This window comes from Diadema setosum, chromosome 17 (assembly GCF_964275005.1).
Source record: "Diadema setosum chromosome 17, eeDiaSeto1, whole genome shotgun sequence".
In the NCBI taxonomy this organism is placed as follows: Eukaryota; Metazoa; Echinodermata; class Echinoidea; order Diadematoida; family Diadematidae; genus Diadema; species Diadema setosum.
The window spans coordinates 3,062,938-3,082,345 of NC_092701.1; the positions used below are offsets into that span (position 1 = coordinate 3,062,938).

Sequence of the window (19,408 nt, forward strand, 5' to 3'; positions counted from 1 at the left end):
TTTTGGGGGGGGGGGAGGGAGAGGTCATCTTTCTGTAGTACTAACAAGTGAGAGAAATACAGTGTAGTGGTAAAGAATGAAAGAAACAAATAGAAGGAGAGAGAGAGAGAAAGTAAGAGAAGGAGAATATTTATTTGAGACTTACATGTATTATAACATCATACAGATTATATTGTTGCAAACAGTTTAATCTTCATACTCACAAGTATTTGATTCACAATGTACAATTGCCTCATAATGAATATTTGTATATTGTGAAAATATTAAATTTCAGAATACGAGTGCCTCCTGTTATAACAAAGTCCTTGAAACTGGTACTTTTCTTTTGTTATATCGATTTTTTTTTCTTTTTGATAACCAAAGGGAACTTTGCACCAAAGTAAAAGACCTGAACTTTTACTTCATTGTAAAAAGAAAAATCTGTTAAAACCATGTTAGTTATAATGGGAGGGCCCTGTACTGTACTGTCTAGTTTGAGGTGCATTGGACCATTCAGAAGAAAGACAAATAGAACTGAATATTACCTTCTTAGTTTTGATGTTGTCTTTCTTGTGTTGCCCTTGTAGTATGTCCAGTCAGTAGAGCAACTTACTACTGAGCGGCAACACCTTCATCAGCAATATCAGCAACATTCCTTACAACTGCAAGAGCACATCCAGCAACTGAATTCTCAGGTAGGATGAAAAAAAAAAAATCAGGTTTATGTGTTTAGAGGTGACAGTGGTGATGGGGGCAATTCAGATAATGATTACTTTGATGATAATGATGATGTAGGTAATGATGGTGATGATAGTGTTAATGTTGATGATGGTAAGAGAAATGATGTTCTTTGGTTCAATGATGGTGATGGTATCGGTTATCGTTACAACAGTATTTATGATGATGAGGCAGTCCAGTCAGTATTAAAGAGTCTTCATGTTTATTCTCCTATGACTCATTTTTTTTTTTAAATGTCATGATCAAATAAATTTTCCTCAGGGATAAAAACTAGCTGATATACTGGTAATTAATCATCAGTATAACATATTTTCTATGGCAGAATGGATCATTTTGACGATAGTAGCTATTAACCTGTCGAAGATTGACCGATTTTGCTATAACACGCATTTCCCATGGACACCTGCCCGAGTATCCTCGGGATTCATCTTCATCGGGTTAAAGAAATGGGAAACCTTGAGTTTCTCTTTCTCCTTCTGTTTTGATTTGCTATTAAAGCTTTTCACCTTTAAATCATAGTAGGGATTTTCATTAGGAATACTGGATACTGATTGCCCTTTATGTATTTGTCATTAATTCTGACATTTCTTTGGCAGAATGAGTCATTACAAGCTGAGAAAACTCAGTTGATTTCAAGACAGGAGGAACTCCAGCAGGAGATCAACACCTTGCAAGAAAATCAAGGTAAAGGTAAACAAATAAGCTCCTTTACTTTAGTGGATCATTTTGTCTTTATTGCTTTTTACAGAAATTGGGCTATTAATGAGCAACTTGTTTCACCACTTGTATCTAATCTATTTCTATCACTGACACTACTTTTTGCTCTGTTATATGAAAAGTAGACAAGACTGTTCAGTTTGGGAGTTGCCATGGTAAAATGTGTTGAGAGAGTTAGCACACTGGTACAAAAATATGTACTGAATCGGGTCTTATTCTATTCCCATATACCCGATTGGTAGATTTACCTCTGAAACTTTGTGGGAATTCTTTGCGGATGAGATATGATTCTTGAAAGTAATATATCACATCACCCTCTGTAGATGCATTATTGAAGAGGAAAATTCATAAGTTACCATAGATTGTTGTCTCTCATTTATCAAAAATATGAAAGTTTTGCGATCATAGTTCTCTTCAGACGTCGTCCATGGTTAAATTTGCGTTGTAGTGTAAATATTCACTGGCCCTTCAAATCAAGGCTTCACAAAGCACATTTAGGAAGCATCATAAGAAATGTGCTAATGGTCAGTCATATAGGGCATTGATACAAAGAGAGAGGATTCATGAAAGGCCCTTTTTGACTGACCACTGTAATGTTTTCTCTGACCACAGCTGACCAGATACGCGATGATGTGAGCGTGAGTAGCGTGAGTCAAGAGGAGGTGATACGTCTGGAACAAAGACTAGCAGCCCTCACAGAGGAACGACAGGCCATGCTCACCCAGTACCAGAACCTGGTATGACTCCTTTTAGATCTTATTTGCCCATGCGCATCATCATAAGTTGCCAATTCATTGTATTGGTATTCCATAGATCTCCTTACAAAGTTTGGTTGTGATAACGTATGAGGTAATATTGGAGCCAATCAATGGCCTTTTTCACTGCATGGAAACTTCGCGATTTGGCTACTGGCATTCAATGTATTGTGTAGACAAGAACTTTTGCATGCATTTTTCTTTCACAAATCTTGGCTCCTCTCAAAATTCGTGAAGGTTTAATGCATGCAAATATTTCTGATTTTACAGTAGTAGGCAGTCTAACTTGGGCTAAACAATGCACCAATTCCATGTGACAACCGTTTTGTTGCATTAGGAACTGACTGACTACAAGAGTCTATGTGCAATGACTTTTAGTGTGAGGACATTGAATTGAATATGGGCTTAATTGATGAGTTAATAAGGATATCTTTATGTTTCTATGAAATACATGTGGTGTAAATTTCTTAGCATTGCATAGCGTGCGTAAACTCTACACATTTCTATACTATCCACCTGCTAAGTAATGTAGCTTTTGTAAATGATAATATATTTGCTGTCTTGTTACCTCTAGCCGGGATCAGGTGTCTGTTAGTCTATTCCTTTTTTGCGTCCTTAAAGTCTCTTTCTGCCTTTTAATGTCTCTCACTCTTTTCTGTGAGTTGGGAGATGATTCCTTCCTGTCTGTACAGACATTGTTTCCGAATGAGAACTCAATCAACTAATCTATCATTTCTTCCAAAAGTTAAAATGGAGAAAGTGAAAGTAGTCATGGATTCTTTGTCAGTTCTTGCCATGTGCTGGAAAAAAAAATCTGATTACCGGAAGCTTTCAATAATCACGCATTCCTATGAAGGAAATTCCATTTGAAAAGGATACACATTTTGTAAAACCCATGTTGCACAAGTTTTGAATGGCAAACTTGATTGAGTTTCACATGACCATTAAAGGGTAGATATATATGTGTGTTTTTGTGAGAATGGATGATATTTACTTTGTTAAAGAAAGAGCAAAGACACCATTTTGAATACATGGAGTAACTCTAAAATCTTAAAAGGAGATACATGTATTAGGAGATTTGCAGTTAGGGGTAATATGGTTGTTCTTCTGCTGATCATTCTTGTCATTATCCTCACTTTTGAGTGTTCTTTTGATTATAATCACTACTGCTGCTACTAGTTCTCTCATAATGATAATATGAGTAGTAACATAAAGCACTGTCAGTATATCTTCCTTTCCAAGGTGCTTGACATGAAGTGAAGTATACTGTGCGTTTTCTCTGTTGCGGCTATTATTTTTCTTACTGTTGTTGTTATTGTTACCATTATTGTTACTCTTGCTTTTATTATTGTTATTATCATGGCTTAGTGTTATTGTCATTGTTGTTATCATAGTCAGTACTACTACTATTACTACTGTAACCATTATAATTGCTATTGCTATTATCTTTGGTGTCTGATCATGATTTGATGATAATGACAATCAAACTTATCATGCACAAAGTCTGTCTAGTATGTATCTATCTGATATTATCTATACACATACACAGCTCTATGAGAAAAATAAACTTCATCTCTCTTGACCCTCCAGGCGACAGACAATGCCAACTTGAGCCAGCTCTACCAGGAGAAGGAGGAGGAGGCCGAGACCTTGAGGAGGGACCTTGGTCGGCTCCAGGAGGAGGCAGTGGACAAGGGGTCCTTGTTGGAAGGAATCCAGAGTGATAAGGCCACCATCAGCCGGGCCTTGGCTCAGAACAAGGAGCTCAAGGTGCAGCTGGAGGAGCTCCAGACGGCCTTCGTCAAGATGGTGAGTAGTGCTATGTCAGGCAAGGCCAGGTTTATATCTACATGGACATCAATTGATCAAGCTCTTCACTTAACCTATTCTGTGCCAGAGACTTTGGACAGTGTACAATGTACGACGCTATGGGGTTTTCTGTGCCAATTGATACTCAAAGCTCACAAAGGGTTAATTGATGCTCAAACTATGTCAGTTCTGACCATTTGGTGAAGTCAGAGGGTCAGTTGGTTGAAAATTTTTTGCACCAATTAGAGGGCAGGAGATACTGTATCATTTGTCCACCCTTGGTTTAATTGAATTATTTTTGTTAAAAGTTGTCTTGCAATCAATATTGCAAAGAAAAAGATTTCAGCACTTCCAAAAAGGGAGAAATATTAACAATTGCATTACTATGTGTTTGTTACTGCAAACTGTAGTCCGAAATGTGTATGTCTGTGTGTTTAGTCTTTCTACATGAAGGTACAATAGAGGACATTTGTAAAACACTGATTAGTAACCTGAAATATTCATTTCAGCTTTTGTCACAGCTTTCTGTTTCTACTGATGTATACTTCACAATCCAATTGAAAAAAAAAAGAAACAGACATTTTTACACATGTGTAAAGTAGGAAACTTACAAATAGGGAATTATAAAGCTATGAATATTTGATACAACATGTATTTGTGTGTTTGTGTTTGGCATAGAGTTGAGAAAACATGGACCTATGTATTTGTGTTTGTCATAGAGCCAAGACAACATGGAGCTGACCACACAGCTACAATCTGAGCAGCATGTTACCAGTGAACTGGGGTCAAGGCTAGGTCAACAAGAGAGTGAGCTGGAGGACACAAGGTCAAAGGTCAGTGTTACACCAGACACTGTACATATCGGTACATATATTGTATTTGTCAGTGTCGGTCACAGCTTGTTATTAGGGAGCTTTAGATTTGCAGCGCGGACGCTTGAGATGAAGCTTGAGCTAGACATTCTCCTCTCCCCTGCGTCGTGCTGAAAAAAAGCTTTAGAGTACGCTGAGACGCAATGTATAAGAAATAAAATGGTGCCCCCATATGATCGGTGCATCAGTTAGCTCTCTACGTCGTGAATTGAGCGGATGTAAAAATAGCCCAGAATGCGTAGTGAAAAAACTTAACGACGCGAGCTAAAAATAGATTGACTTGATGCGTGCTTTTGCGCATGCACAGAATAGGTTTTTTTTCCTCTAAACGTCCCCCGTCACAGAAATCTAAAGCTCCCTATTGTAATAGCAAGTACCCTGGTATTCAATGTACATGAATGATAATACACTATATGGTAATCCTAGCATTACTGGGTAGGTGTTGTACAGCCATTTTCCAGTTCAAGAATTCTCTTTCATTGAGTGGTACATGTACAACATCTTTTTTTCCTGTCTAAAGTTTCTGTGTTCATTTCCTTGTTGCTGACATTCAAATGACACTTAACTAATTTATGTATACTGAAGGGAGCTATGAATTACATTGTTTGTTCTTTTATGCTTCATTAGCCCTGAGAATTATAAAAATGCAAGACATGTCTGGGGCACAGTATCTTTCAATATTACAAATCACTGCTTATCAATGATCAGTGCATATTTATAAGGGCCATTCCGTCAATAGGAGCGTCATTCGCCCGAAGAAGCCAATTGATAGTTGGCGAAATGTTGCAACAGTAAGTGTGTTTCCAGTTTTTTGATTCAACTAATTATTGATCTAAGACCCACTGTTAAAATGAAAAGTTTTCTATTCTGCAGTTGGAATCCAGTGAGAGTGAATTAGAACGGCTGAAGACTCAGACATATGAGATGAACAAACAGCTGATGCAGCATGCCACCTTAGCAGACAGGGCTCAGCACTTTGAGGCCCAGGGAACCGTCAACGAGTCCCTCAGGATAGACCTACAACAGGCACAGGTTAGTACAAAACCATCTCTTTCATTATCCTTTGGATAGTGATATTTAGTTAGGGACAATCAATTAGTGATAATCAATTTCTGGTACTCAATTAGTGATACTCAAATAGTGATCATCAATACAGTAAGTGATAATAAATGAGTGATAATCAATTAACAATGATCAACCAGTGATGATCATTTAGTGATAATCTGTTGGCAATTATCAATTAGTGATAATCAATGAGTTATAATCAATTAGTGATAATCAACTACAGTAGTAATACCAATTGATAATTGTTTTATTGTATATGCAGACCACCTAAGTATTCAATTTTGGTTTTGTGGAAAGAGCTTGATTCCAGTCCATGATTAAGATGCTAGATTTTTTTTTTTTTTTTTGCACAAAGAAACCCAATGCACTTCAGCACAACATGCAACATAATGGTGAATTTTCCAACAAAGCATTTCAAATGTTCACTCAGATGAGATGATAACTCTGTTTTCATGACCCATCTGAGGGACGCAAGGAGAGTCATTTCTTTCATTTCTATTCATTCATTTGATGTTGTGTTTCATCGGTCCAGGAGAAGATCCATGCCTTGGGCAATGAGAACAGTAAGCTGAGAGTAAGAATAGCAAGTTTGGAGACCTACCAGCCTTCATCAAACTCCACAGAGGAGACGGATGGAGAGAGCCCCAAAACAGACCGAAATGATATGGTAAGACTTTGAAGAGAAGTCTAGTTTTTGCTTGAAGTAATAACTGAAGCAGTGTCAGTAAAACCTTTAGGAATTTGTATGTGATGTGTTTCTACAAATCATGTGCGTGTCATTTCCAGACGTCAGCATGCATAGCGTTTCTGTAGGTCTCACTGGTCGTGAGTGAAGTTAAGACTTATGCCTTTTGGTCACTGGATTGGATACCTGATTCATCTAAATACTTTTCATCCAGATAATACTGTAGCTGAACCAAATTCATCATGAATTACCAGCCCATCTCTGATATAGTAGAAAGTACCAGGAATGGATTGATACCTTCAGCAAAAGTGCAGTTATTAGAAGCCAAAGTCACTTACAAATATCTAGACTTTGCAACGTCATGTAGTAAAGTACGGTTATCTCTTGCTACAATGTATTTACATAGAGAACAAATCAGAACAATGCAATCATTTCTAGTTACAAACCCAAGAGCATAGGGAGAGAAGGTTGGCCTGATTGAATTGATCTGGGCACATTCAAAAACCACAACTAGCGCAGGCTGGCTAGAATAGAATATGCCCATCAGCAATTATGTGCACCGAAGCATACGCTTATCACTAACATTTGACTACTGTGTAGAATCTTCGGCCGTAAGTGTGCTTACCTAGAAATCAGTGATAAAACTGTACACAAGTTGCTGTGGGAAATCCCAAATCTAATCAGCCTTCCCATTGCATGGTATTCCCACACTATCGGATCTTAACAGTGGAAGAGTGATCGCATAGTTTGAATGATGCATGAGATATTTTTGATCATTCTAAAAGGTGGATCACCTGTCTGCTGCCATCAGGCAGCTAGAAATGGAGAGGGACGGACTAAAGCAAGCCTTGGAGGATCAGCAGGAGGAGTATAAAATGCTGCTCAAAGAGACAGACTCCATGAGATATGACCTCAGTGAGTAGACACTAGTTATACCACAGCTCTACCACATCTGTACCATAGCTATACCATACATGTAGCTGCACCACAACTGTACTACAACTATACCATATCTGTACTACTGCTACACCACAGCTGTACTACAGCTGTACTACATCTATACTGCATTTATACCACAGCTGTACCACAGCTATATCACAGCTATACCACATGTTTATTGCAGTTTCCTTTAAAGGATCACATAATGAGTCTGTTACTAGGCAATGGTTCTTCTAAAGGAACCCCTTCCTATTTTGATTTGTTCCAGTAAAATGTCTTTACAAAAACCAAAGGCCACTGCACACTACACGATCAGACTGGTCTTAAAGTCTTAAACCAAGCTGGGTCTTAAGACCAGTCATACGACGGGACACCGCACACTATACGACCAAACCTTACGAGTAGGCTTACGACTGTAAAGCACGCGCTTGAATTTTACTGCATTGTGAATGGCTGAAAGCCTACGATCGGTCGTAGAAATTCAACATGTCAAATCTCTACGACTGGCGCTAAGACCCAGTCATACGCCTAGAAAATGGCAAGACTGTGACGTCACACTTCTAGTCTTAAGGTCTTAAGACCGGTGAATCGGGGCAAAATCGTGTAGTGTGTGGCGGGCTTTAGACTTCTTTATAGAAATCATGTCAACTCATGAAAGATAACAGTCATCCATAACTGTGGGTTGTTGTTTTTGGAATATTTTTGAGAAAGTATTAAGGACACTATGCTAAGAAATAGATAATTCGTCAGAGGTTGGCTTCAAAAAGTTGTCTTTCCAGGAGTTGATTGCCATAACTGACTTATGTTGGCAAGCTTATTCCTTCCTCCACCCCTCCTCTTTCCCCTTCCCCAATCTCCTCAGGTTCTTCCAGAGTAGAGAGTCCAGTGACCCAGGAGGCCTATGAGACCCTGGAGCTGGCCATGGAGAAACTCCAAGAGAAATTCTGCATCGTGATGAGAGAGAAGGCGGAGCTGGATGACAGGATCCAGGAGCTGGAACACATCAACCTACAGCTGGCTGGAGAGACAGAGACGATAGGTGAGAGATGTGATGATCCTTGCTACAGTGTGGCAAGAAATGATACCACAGTGGTTCAACAATAGCTCCCATGAAATATCTGCACGCTAAGCCAAACATAAATTCTACCCACAAACATAACCCTAACCCTAATCCTAATTCTCACATCAAACTACTTGTTTGAGGGATGGGGAGGTACTTGTCCTTGGGGGGGGGGGGGGGAAGGGCAGTTATCATATTGTCTGGAGTGGGAAGTCATGCAGGCGGTAGTTGTCTGAATATACAATGCAGAAGTGAGGTGTGGTAGAAAGAGAACCTAGTTAGGTAAGGTACATGGAATGATTATCAAAATGTTGTTTTTATGTCTCTTTCATTGGGGAAAGCTAAGACCTTGAGAGATGAGAAATCGTGTGACCTTCTTCCCTTCTGGAATTACATTTATTCCGTAAGATGCAGATTTTTGTGATATAAGCCCTAATTAAGAGTCCTCTGTGCATAGGTTCAACAATTTAGGAGGTGTTCAAAGAAACATGAACAAAACGAAAGCAAAAACCAAAAGGTTTCTACAGTGATAGGATAAAGACTTCAGTGATGGACAGGACATTATTTCTACTAAACTACTATGACTGCCGTGCATCTCTACCCAGGTGAATACATCACACTGTATCACAACCAGAGAGATATCATGAAGAGGAGACAGGACGACAGGGAACGTTTTGTTGCCATGTTAGCCTCAGAGAAAGAAGTCATGGAGGTAAGACATTCAATGCCTATCACGTATCTATTTTTGTTTAGTTCTTTGGTCGTAGGCAGAGAACAGTGATTGAATAAATCATATATCCATCGATTGTATCTATTGTGTTGTATTGATTATGTCACATTTTATCCAGTTCCTAATTTCAATTCATTCATACATTCATCAGTCCTTTTGTACATTATTCCTCATTTTATCAGTCATCAAGCAGATCATTTACACCGTTGTGTCTTTATAATGCACTGATTTTGAGGAGTAAATGACTCCCTCATCCCACTACAGTAACTCCCAGGCACACTTATGAAATGCAAATTACTAGGATGTTACACAGTATATGATGCACCAATCAGGAATGGAGAGATCGTAGTATTGCATTCACTGCAGGTCATATTAAATGTCTTCTCATAATCACCTCATTCTTAGCTTTAGCAGACGTGACGTGTAAAATATAGCTGGTGATGATTAGTGCAGTTGAATTTTTTTTAATCTCTGATATGTCTATTTGTATCATCTTAACACTTGACTCTACCCATTGTGTATAATACCTTGTTCAACATTGTTCAAAGTCTTTGTGTTGTGTCCCATATCTTGAATGCTGATGACAGTGATTTTGTAACCTATTTTCAGAAAAGGGTTCTCACATGTAGAGTGATAAAGGTTCAAGGTTCTTACTTTGGTAGAGCGAACTGCATTTTCTTGCAATATTTTTTTTGCACCCATGTCCTGATCTACTTAGTTTTTCAGAGTACAAATGTGTACATGTCATTTCTAGGTTGTTTTAAAAAAATAAGGAGATTTGTTTCACAGATGAATGCATTGCTTTTCCAAAGAGAAAGTGTTTTTACACCCCACTATTCTTTTTTATTTCTTTGCTTTTTGTTTCGTTTACATTGGTAACAGTACTTTTACAAATAAAAGGCTTATGAATGTAGTAGTTGCATTATTAACTCCCCTTTCTTGAATTGATGAAAAGTATGAAGGGGTGAACCTTTTCTTTTCCTTTTTGAATTGTAGGATGTTAGGAAAAAGTAGTAATTTTTCTCTTTATCACCAAATCACCGAGTTTTGGTGAAAAGGTAATTGTGCCACAAAGGAAGTAACTCAGAAAATAGGCAATCAATTTTCTTTTTTTGTTGTTGCAATTTAACAAGTGGTGATGTGATCTTTTGTGGCAAATTTGGACTTCACCAACATCATGCTACAGATAAAAAGAGATTAGACATAATTACTACGAAAGAAAAAAAAGAGGCTGATTATGCAATTACAAATTACACAGATAAACATGTGAAATGCATGTGTCATGACACACAATGCATGTATGCATCACGTACAAGGACTGAAAACAACTATAATTGTTATATGCATACAATCTACACTAACATATACACCAAACACGGTACCCATACACACTCATACACCCACCGCAAACATAACACACAGGTAAATTTAAACTTTCTACACAGATGCAAACACGCACCGTACACACAGATTTGAGATACTACACTGTGCTCAACAGATGACTCACCTGCCATTTAAATTAAGGTCACATATTGCTCTTTGGTCCAAAGATCATTGTCCTTTACAACTCATGATCCAATCAGATAAGCCGACCCTCTAAAAGTTAATTATTTCCCCATCCAAGATAAAGAATCATGTTCCGCAATGGCTGGATCCTGTATTTCCATGCAGCTTTAGTTAAACTTGTTGCTGCACATGATATTGACTTCTGTTTAATCCATTTTCAATGCTTCTATGTCAGATTGATGTGTGTTTATCTGTAGGACTTATAATGTGTAGGAGTGTGCCTTGGGTAATACATAAGATGCCTGTTGTGCAAGAATTCTATATTTATTTTTAGGTGATCCGAGTATCCTCTTGGATCACCTTCTGTATCTGTACGGATTCTTTGTTGGTGGTTCTTCTTCTTTCTTTATTTCTGGACAAATTTTGTGTATCGATTAGCTCAGAAAGTATTCTTCCTATCAATGTCAAAATTATACCATATATGTATCATGTCCCAAAGACGACGGGTCTAATAAAATCATTGTGATCATTCGACCGTGACGTCACTATGACGTCATTATATGAAAACACATTCTCAATCATATCTCATCAATGGAATGGAATTTTTCAATGAAATTTACGTCACATTTATTTCAAGTTATGCGGATTCTACTCATATTCTCAAAATTCATATTTTCTCTTAAAACGTGCGCGTACGCGCGCGTTGAAAAATTTGTATGCTCAAATCGAGCTCAAATTTTTTTTGCACACGTTTCAGACCATTTGGAGCATTTTTTGAAAAATTGAAAAAATTGGACGGACGCGTACGCGCGCGCACATATTCGCACACACAGCTCATATGCAATGGAAATTTCCCGTTTTTTCACACTTATCGTATGCCTAAAATGTCAAGGAATATTTCTACCAAGTTTTAAGTCAATCCGACTCAATATGACGTCATACGGGCCCGTCAAAGTTGAAATTCCGCGCGCGCGTCAATGGCGATATACAGTGCAACGATGCCAAAAAAACGCCAATTTTAAATCCGATTTTACTCGTCAGGATGGACGGTGACCCCCCATTTTCTTTACATATTCTGAAAGCTGATGAGTTGTACAAGTCATTTCATGGGTTGGCAATGCTGGAAAAATGATTAAAATATATCAAATTTCTTAATAAAGTTAAAAAAGTAAATTTTCAAAATGACGTCATCAAATTTCAAGTTCATTCAAGTATATCTCACTTATTCTTAGTTGATTTTCGTCCAAATTTCAATATGTTGTAGCTTATTAAATGTTCTTTCAGACATATAATAACAACAATTTGATTGGATGACGGCATCACCTCGTAAAAAGGGATTAAAAGTAACATTGTTACATTTGACCAGTTTACGTGTTATCTCTATGGGAGTGCAGTTTTTCTGGAAATGAAAACTGACATGACTATCTTTATCGAGCACTAGCTCACTTATGCTTCGGTGAATTTCTCCCATATTTTAGTATGTTGTAGCTGAGACTTTGGGCTATCGTAAGTGTGCCCTTCGTTTTTTCATACGGAGTCGGCATCATGCCCAAAAACTTGGTTGAAATTAAAGCTTATCTTCCATGTATTTTCATATTCCTTTCTTTCTGCAACTTTCTTTGCAATAACTCAAGAAAAACAAGCTCTATCAACCCTATATTTTGCACATGTTTAGTTTATGTCACGTACATTATTTCATAAAATAACAACTACTTGATCGGGCACCTTCTTGGGTATGTAAATTAGGGTCAAAGGTCAAAAATGTTTCATCCTGTATCTTGGTGAATACATGTCTTATCTTTCCCATCTTTTGCATACGTAAAGACCATGTTACAAGAATCATTTCACAAAATAACCACTTTTTGCTCAGACGCCATCTTGTCTGTGCAAAGTAGGGTCAAAGGTCATATGTACTTCTTTCTTTATCTTCATTATGACGTGTTATCTCTATGGGAGGGAATTTTTCTAGATGTGAAAATTGACATGATTGTCTTTATCGACGACTAGCTCAATTACCCTTCGGTGAATTTCTTCCAGATATTAGTATGTTGTAGCCAATGTAATACTCTTTAAGTTTTGTTAATCAAAGTTTTAATCGGATGATGTCTTCACCACTTGAAAATGGATATAATGTAACCTTGTCAAATTTAACCAGTTTACGTGTTATCTCTATGGGAGGGAATTTTTCTGGAAATGAAAATTGACATGACGGTCTTTATCGAGCACTACCTCACTTACTCTTCTGTAAATTTCTCCCAGATTTTAATATGTTGTAGCTGAGACTTTGGGCTATCATCAGTGATTCTCCATTTTTTCATACGACGCCGAGATCACGTCAAAAAACTTGGTTGACATCAAACTTATCTTCGATGTATTGAGATATTTCTTTCTCTCTGCAACTTTCTTTGCAATAACTCAAGAAAAACAGCCCCTATCATCCCCATATTTTGCACATGTTTAATTCATGTCACGTACATTATTTCATAAAATAACAACTACTTGATCAGACACCATCTTGGGTATGTAAATTAGGGTCAAAGGTCATAAATGTTTTAACCTGTATCTTGGTGAATACATGTCCTATCTTTCCCATATTTTGCACACGCAAAGGCCATGTTACAAGAATCATTTCACAAAATAACCACTTTTTGCTCAGATGCCATCTTGGCTGTGCAAAGTTGGGTCAATGGTCAAATATACTTCATTCTGTATCTTCGTTATAGTGTATACCGAATTTGGTAACAAAGATAGCAGACCTGACTCTCTTTTCTAAATGAGAATCCAAATATCACACGTCCAATGTCTCTAAACACAGATGAAACCTATATGGTCATGCCTATTGCGATCAGGACTCGAATCATTGATTAAAAAAAAATCGGATCACCTAATTTGTCAGTCTTGACAAATTCCAAGTCTAGTTGCATATTGTGTCAGTCTCTATGTTGCAAGTTTGAGAGTACGTTGGAACATTCCATTCCTTTTTTATGCCACGTGACTCACGCCAAACATTGACAACTACTTAAAAAAGTAACATCCTTTGTTATACCTACATATGTTTATCAGCACATTATTTATAAAATACTGAGCAAAATAAAACACATAATTATTCTGCATTTTTAAGTGTGCAGTGCTTTTCTTGAAAATGACTTTTGAACCTTTAAGCCTGATTCCTGGCTACTGGTAAAATAAGACCAAGCAACATTCTCTCAGTGTGTTTGTTTGTTTATTTGTTTGTTTGTTTTGCTGACACCAACATACCTTTCTTATTGTGATTGGTTAGAGATAAAGCAATTTGACCTTCTTTTTTTAATTCCCAAGAAAGCAATTTCATATCCTTTCTTTCAAAATACACAGTGGCAAATAAGACATTCTTGTAGAGGTTTAAGGTAGCACTGTTGTTACAAGGAACTGCAGTGTTGTTTTTGGTTTGGCTTGAACCCATGTCCCTGTTGCCATGAGCCAAGCCATTTGCCACTAGACCACAACACTTCTAGCTCAGAGGTGAAGTGTGAGGTTTGTCATCTTGGGTAATGTCACCGAACCATTTCTTGTCTGACACCAGTTACCATAGAAACTGTTGTGTATAAGATGACATCAATAGGGCACTCTAATCTGGTGCCAAGTTTCATCAGTCAGATAAGATTTGTCATTGGGTTTGATCATGAGAATGGGATGCATGATACCATGTGAGTGATTACACAACTACGTGTACAGCATGTCGACACCTGATAGTTCACTAGCCCTCTGCATGTGGGTTTGACATCAATCGTCACTCAGATCTGGGACATCGATTTAAAACAGGTGATCCATGTGAAATTACAGAGTCATGTCTCCTAATTCTTATTATTGCTTTGGCAGTCATTAGATTAATGAGAAATACATGAAGATTATCTCCCTGACCTTGTTCCTTAGTTGTCCTGCGGTGGAGTCATCCCCAGATTTGCGGTATCTGATTTTTTGTCATTAACCTTCGATCCCGCCAACTATTTATCCAGAGATTAATTCTTATCTTATCTGCTTGAGATAATCCAGAATCTTCTGCTCTCTGGTGTGAATTTGTTGTGCAAGATTTGCAACCAGTTTGCCCTAAAATCCTCTGCGTGTCATATGAAGTCCTTGCCTTATCATTCCGATGTAGAGTTGAGATGTTTTGCCAGCCATGGGCCCTGATTGTAGAGTTGGCATACTGTCAACTTCAAACGTCTTTGAGGCGTTTGGCACCGCATGATTCTAGAACTAACCAGCCTCATTGTCAGACAACAAGCAAACAACAACGACAATATCTGTACTAGAATTTCCGTTTTCAGTGTAAGAGAGGATATAAAGCATTCATACAGCAGTTTTCCATATTCCAAATAGATTTCCACTCCACCTGACCTATTTAGTTGACTGAAGCAGATGCTGATGACTATAAAAAGGTAGCTGACCTATAGGTGGAAACATTCATTGATGGTGTTCATGTTTCAGGCTGAAGTCTTTAAAGGGCAAGTGTAACCAAGTATTGTGTTGCTTGTTCTGAAAGTAGAAGAAAATCATTAGAGAAGCAGATCAGTGAATGATTGGGAAGAAGATTCAACACGTTTTGTACGTATCTTAAAAGTTTATAGAGTAAAGCAAATTGGCAACACTGATAGTGCTCTTGAACAGTTTAACTCTATCTGTTTTGTCCACAAATTTTAACTGATTTTTCTCTTTTTTTCCCCGCAATATTTGGGCAATTACAGATTTTTCCCGCCAAGGGAGACATGTTAAAATGTATTACTCTATTTACCAAGAAGAATTTTTTTTTTCTAGAAAACCTATAATTGGTGATTTTTTTTTTTTTTTTTGGCACCATATGGAGACCTGCTTAACTCCAAAATCACACAGTGTTGCCTATCATAGTGTCTGAGCTTTAACAAATGACAGCTTTTTCTATTTGTACAGTTAAAACAAAAAAATCACTAATGTTCTCAGATATTTCTGTTTTTGTTCAAAGCAACGTAATAACCATGATGGACTTTTCTGTTACAACATAAAACTGTTAGTCTGGCATCAAGCCTTATGTGCCTTTTTGTTTAAACATTATTTTCAAGTTTTAAGTTTCAAATTTCAAGAGGAGATCACAGACCAAATTCTCTCCCAGTTGGCATTCGGACATGCTCCTCATACTCTGATAAAGGCAAATACACATTGGATATTAGCTGCCCTCAAGTGAATTTTAGTTACCATGAGCAACTGAAAAAACAGATTTTGTAAAACAAAATGTGATATTTGCAGGAGTTTTTTTTTAAGGTACCAAAAGTTTCAAAAACAAAAGGTAAAGTGGAAACATTTTATGTTATTGTTTTTGTTATCTCCAACAGAAATGTCTAATGATAATTGAAAATAGTAGCTAATAATCTTGTTTGAAATCAAGCCTGAAGCTTTTGACTACATGTACTTGTTTCTGGCAAAGAATATGAAAACCTCCCTGGTTCTGCAATGGTTTTAGCCCATGGAGATACCTGTAAAATATGTGTACAGATAGTTGTAGATCCCTGAAAGCTTCTTGGAATTCCCTGACTTTCATGTACAGATGCTGGAAGCCCTCCTGTCTCATATCACATTCATACACAAAGTTAGACCTAGGAGCACACGCTTTAGCTTATGCTGCTTTTAGTATTTAGGGTTTGACCTCTGATAGGCCAATGGCCTTTGTCATTCTCTCACATCTGCTGCAGTTCTTACTGTTTTTATTGTATTTATATCTTACTTAACTGTCCTTGTACTGTCTGTGTTTTGTGATATTTCCTTGTTATGCTCTGTACATATTATACATTACAAACATGTCTATGTTTGTGCATTTTTAAGAGATGTGAAATAGATTGAATTGAATTGAATTGAATTAAACTGAATAGATAATCACTGCCTGCCAAGACCATACTCTACATAGCTGGGAGAGGCATAACTGTCATGGTAACCTTTTTGAGAGCCGAAGCAAAGTCAAACATATAAACTGTGTGAACAGCATGAGAGGTGGAAGCACTCTAAACTTTGATGACCTCTACTGCGTTAATTTAGAGCTTTTCAGGATTGTTCCTGAACCAGGCCTAGAAAGCAGCATTAAGTTTCAGGGCCACCTTACCTGTTTATACAGAGTTTAGAATGCTTAGAGTGGTCATGGAGCACTTTAAATGCCCTACAGTTTAAATGTAGTATCATTTGCAAAGAGTGGATTCTTCTCACTGAAGTAAAACCATGTTCTCCTTTCCCTCTTCCCCAGTCCAAGCTGACCCAGCTCCAGAACCTCGTAGTCCAGCTCCTGCAGGAGAAGCAGCACCTCCAGCCGTACGTCCGTCAGAGTGACATCAACAGCGCCCTCACGCCTCCCCGGGACACAAGGAACGCTTTCAAGATCAGCGAAGCAACGGAAGCAACGGAGGACATGCAGCATTCGGGTGAAGATGGTGAGCTGCATATCGTAGTCCTCCCATAGCATTACATTCACAAGTAGCAGTGAGCTAAAGTTAAAGGGGTTCCTTTCTTGTATTGCAGGGTTTTATTTATTAATCTTCCTATCTGCAATGACTGCACCAAAATTAAAAAAAAAAAAAATCATAACTTTTGAACAGATTGTCAATTTTCCTGAAACCTGCACTGATGTAGTATTCTATCAGTATTGCTGCTTTCGCTCAATCCAGATTTGTATTTGGGGTTCAGGTTCCTGTAATCATTCAGGATGACTCTATAAGGACATGTCAATGTATTGAGATATCGTTCATCTTAATTTGCTCTAGACATTGGCAAGGACTGGCTGTCTACGTCTACAGAGGGCGCAGACGAACCCCAGTTTGAAGAGGTATCACTGGCCGATGAACACCAGCACCAGCTGGGGAACAGTCTCTCATCGCTACCCTCCCCAGACCAGCTGCCTCGTAGTGAGCACACCGCACAGCAGATCATACAACTCCTCCACCAGATGGGCGGGACGCCGGCGATGATCGACCGCAGCACCATCCTCGATCGTGATTTCATGCCGTGCAAGTACTGCTCCGATGTCGTCTTGCATGTATGATCCCTGGCAAGGAGAGGAACCTTGTTGCATCCAAAGAACTGCTTGGGCAAGCACTCGGTAGAGCTGCAGGGATCCTTTCACTGCACAACTTTAGACTTTATGCCGTTTACATCTTGCTTCTAATCCATCTGGGATGTACAGTGTATGTCCATTGACAGGGGATAAATATTCCAGTTGTTCTGTAATAAACTGTGCATGGAGATTTGCTTCCTTTTTAGAAAGAAAAAACTGGATCAACTGAAAGATCATCTTTGACTGCCAACATACCATGCAATCATTGTCGTGATATCGTGTCATTGATGCAATCAAAGATATTGTGGAAGGAAAACCTCCACTCAAGTTCATCAAGACTGCGTAGACTTTTGCTCTCCTATTTGGTTCTGGTTGGGAGGAAGAAATGCATCATTTTTATGATTGGCACCACCTTTAAAGCCCATGGAGTGACTGGCCTCTTGTTGCCAGCCAGTTCCGTGGACTAAGTCACCGTAAGGTCAGGAACAATTTGCGGGATGGCATCACACTGTCCCGATATTGACACAAGATGGCAATTAGAAAGCATGGACCTTTGCAAGGTCTCAAGTTAGCCAAAGATTTTGCCACCTCTCACAAAGTTGCTACCGGAGCCTGAGAAACTCTGCAGATGCCCTTGTGAATGACATGATGCTGAGATGATCAGAGCAGAATCTGAACATTTCCTTTATTGCGTGTCCATTCTTTGCTCAATTTCAGGACAGTGTGATGTCTGTATTGTGGTTGTGCTGTTTAATAGCACAAGGCAAAGAGAAGCCATTCTTTGCTTGCTTTAATACCAGAAACGGCTTGGAATACCTCATGGATATGTTTCATACTTGCTAAATTGTCTGTTGCAATTTTAAAAGATTCAATTCTTATCCGTCGATGATGTGAGGTGTGTATGACACTGATGCACACCTCCCTATGTGTGCTCTTAAACAAAGATTAGAGAATATTTAACACTTGTAAACAAGAAGATTTTCTATGATGCTCTTTACAACATCACCATCTATCTGTATACAACCGTGGCATTTCTAGCCATTTCTAGACTTGATGGTGATGTTAGCAAGATGCAAACAGAGCTGGCTTTGTAGACTGTGACAATGATAATACAGTCCACCTTGCCTTAGTCGACATTTTACAAATCGAAAAATTGGCTAAGCCAGAGAAAAATTGCACCCCAGATGGATGTAAGTGGAAGTTGAGTATTTTCTCTCTGGTCTGTCAGGATTTGACTTAGGCAAGGTGGACTCTAGTTACTTTTTACATGACACTTTCCACCCCAATGTGTTGCACAAAGGTGCTGTGCAACGTAGACTTACCCCACTTTCCAGAATCACAGCCAGACCTCGGGTATTTTCACTTTATTCCATGATTAGTGTTCCAGCCAAGCTTCACCTGTGATGGCTTACACATGTGCTAAATCCGCTAACCTGCAGCTTCTTATGAAATGCACATTTATACATTTGTGTGATGAGGACCACAGGATTTAGGAAATATAGGGG

At 38.3% G+C, this 19,408-nt stretch overlaps 1 protein-coding gene across 1 annotated transcript in view; it reads left to right on the top strand.

The window, feature by feature from the left end:
- LOC140240894 (golgin subfamily A member 2-like) overlaps positions 1–18,354 on the top strand; it is a 29,333-nt gene extending 10,979 nt beyond the window's left edge. Inside the window, exons 13-24 of the mRNA XM_072320672.1 lie at positions 567–674; positions 1,314–1,401; positions 2,047–2,171; positions 3,780–3,998; positions 4,718–4,831; positions 5,744–5,902; positions 6,468–6,602; positions 7,406–7,535; positions 8,422–8,598; positions 9,225–9,331; positions 17,100–17,297; positions 17,625–18,354. Of these exons, the coding sequence (XP_072176773.1) occupies positions 567–674; positions 1,314–1,401; positions 2,047–2,171; positions 3,780–3,998; positions 4,718–4,831; positions 5,744–5,902; positions 6,468–6,602; positions 7,406–7,535; positions 8,422–8,598; positions 9,225–9,331; positions 17,100–17,297; positions 17,625–17,891 (1,827 nt within the window). The 3' untranslated portion in view covers positions 17,892–18,354. The remainder of the gene's footprint in view (positions 1–566; positions 675–1,313; positions 1,402–2,046; positions 2,172–3,779; positions 3,999–4,717; positions 4,832–5,743; positions 5,903–6,467; positions 6,603–7,405; positions 7,536–8,421; positions 8,599–9,224; positions 9,332–17,099; positions 17,298–17,624) is intronic.
- The last annotated feature ends 1,054 nt before the right edge of the window (positions 18,355–19,408 follow it).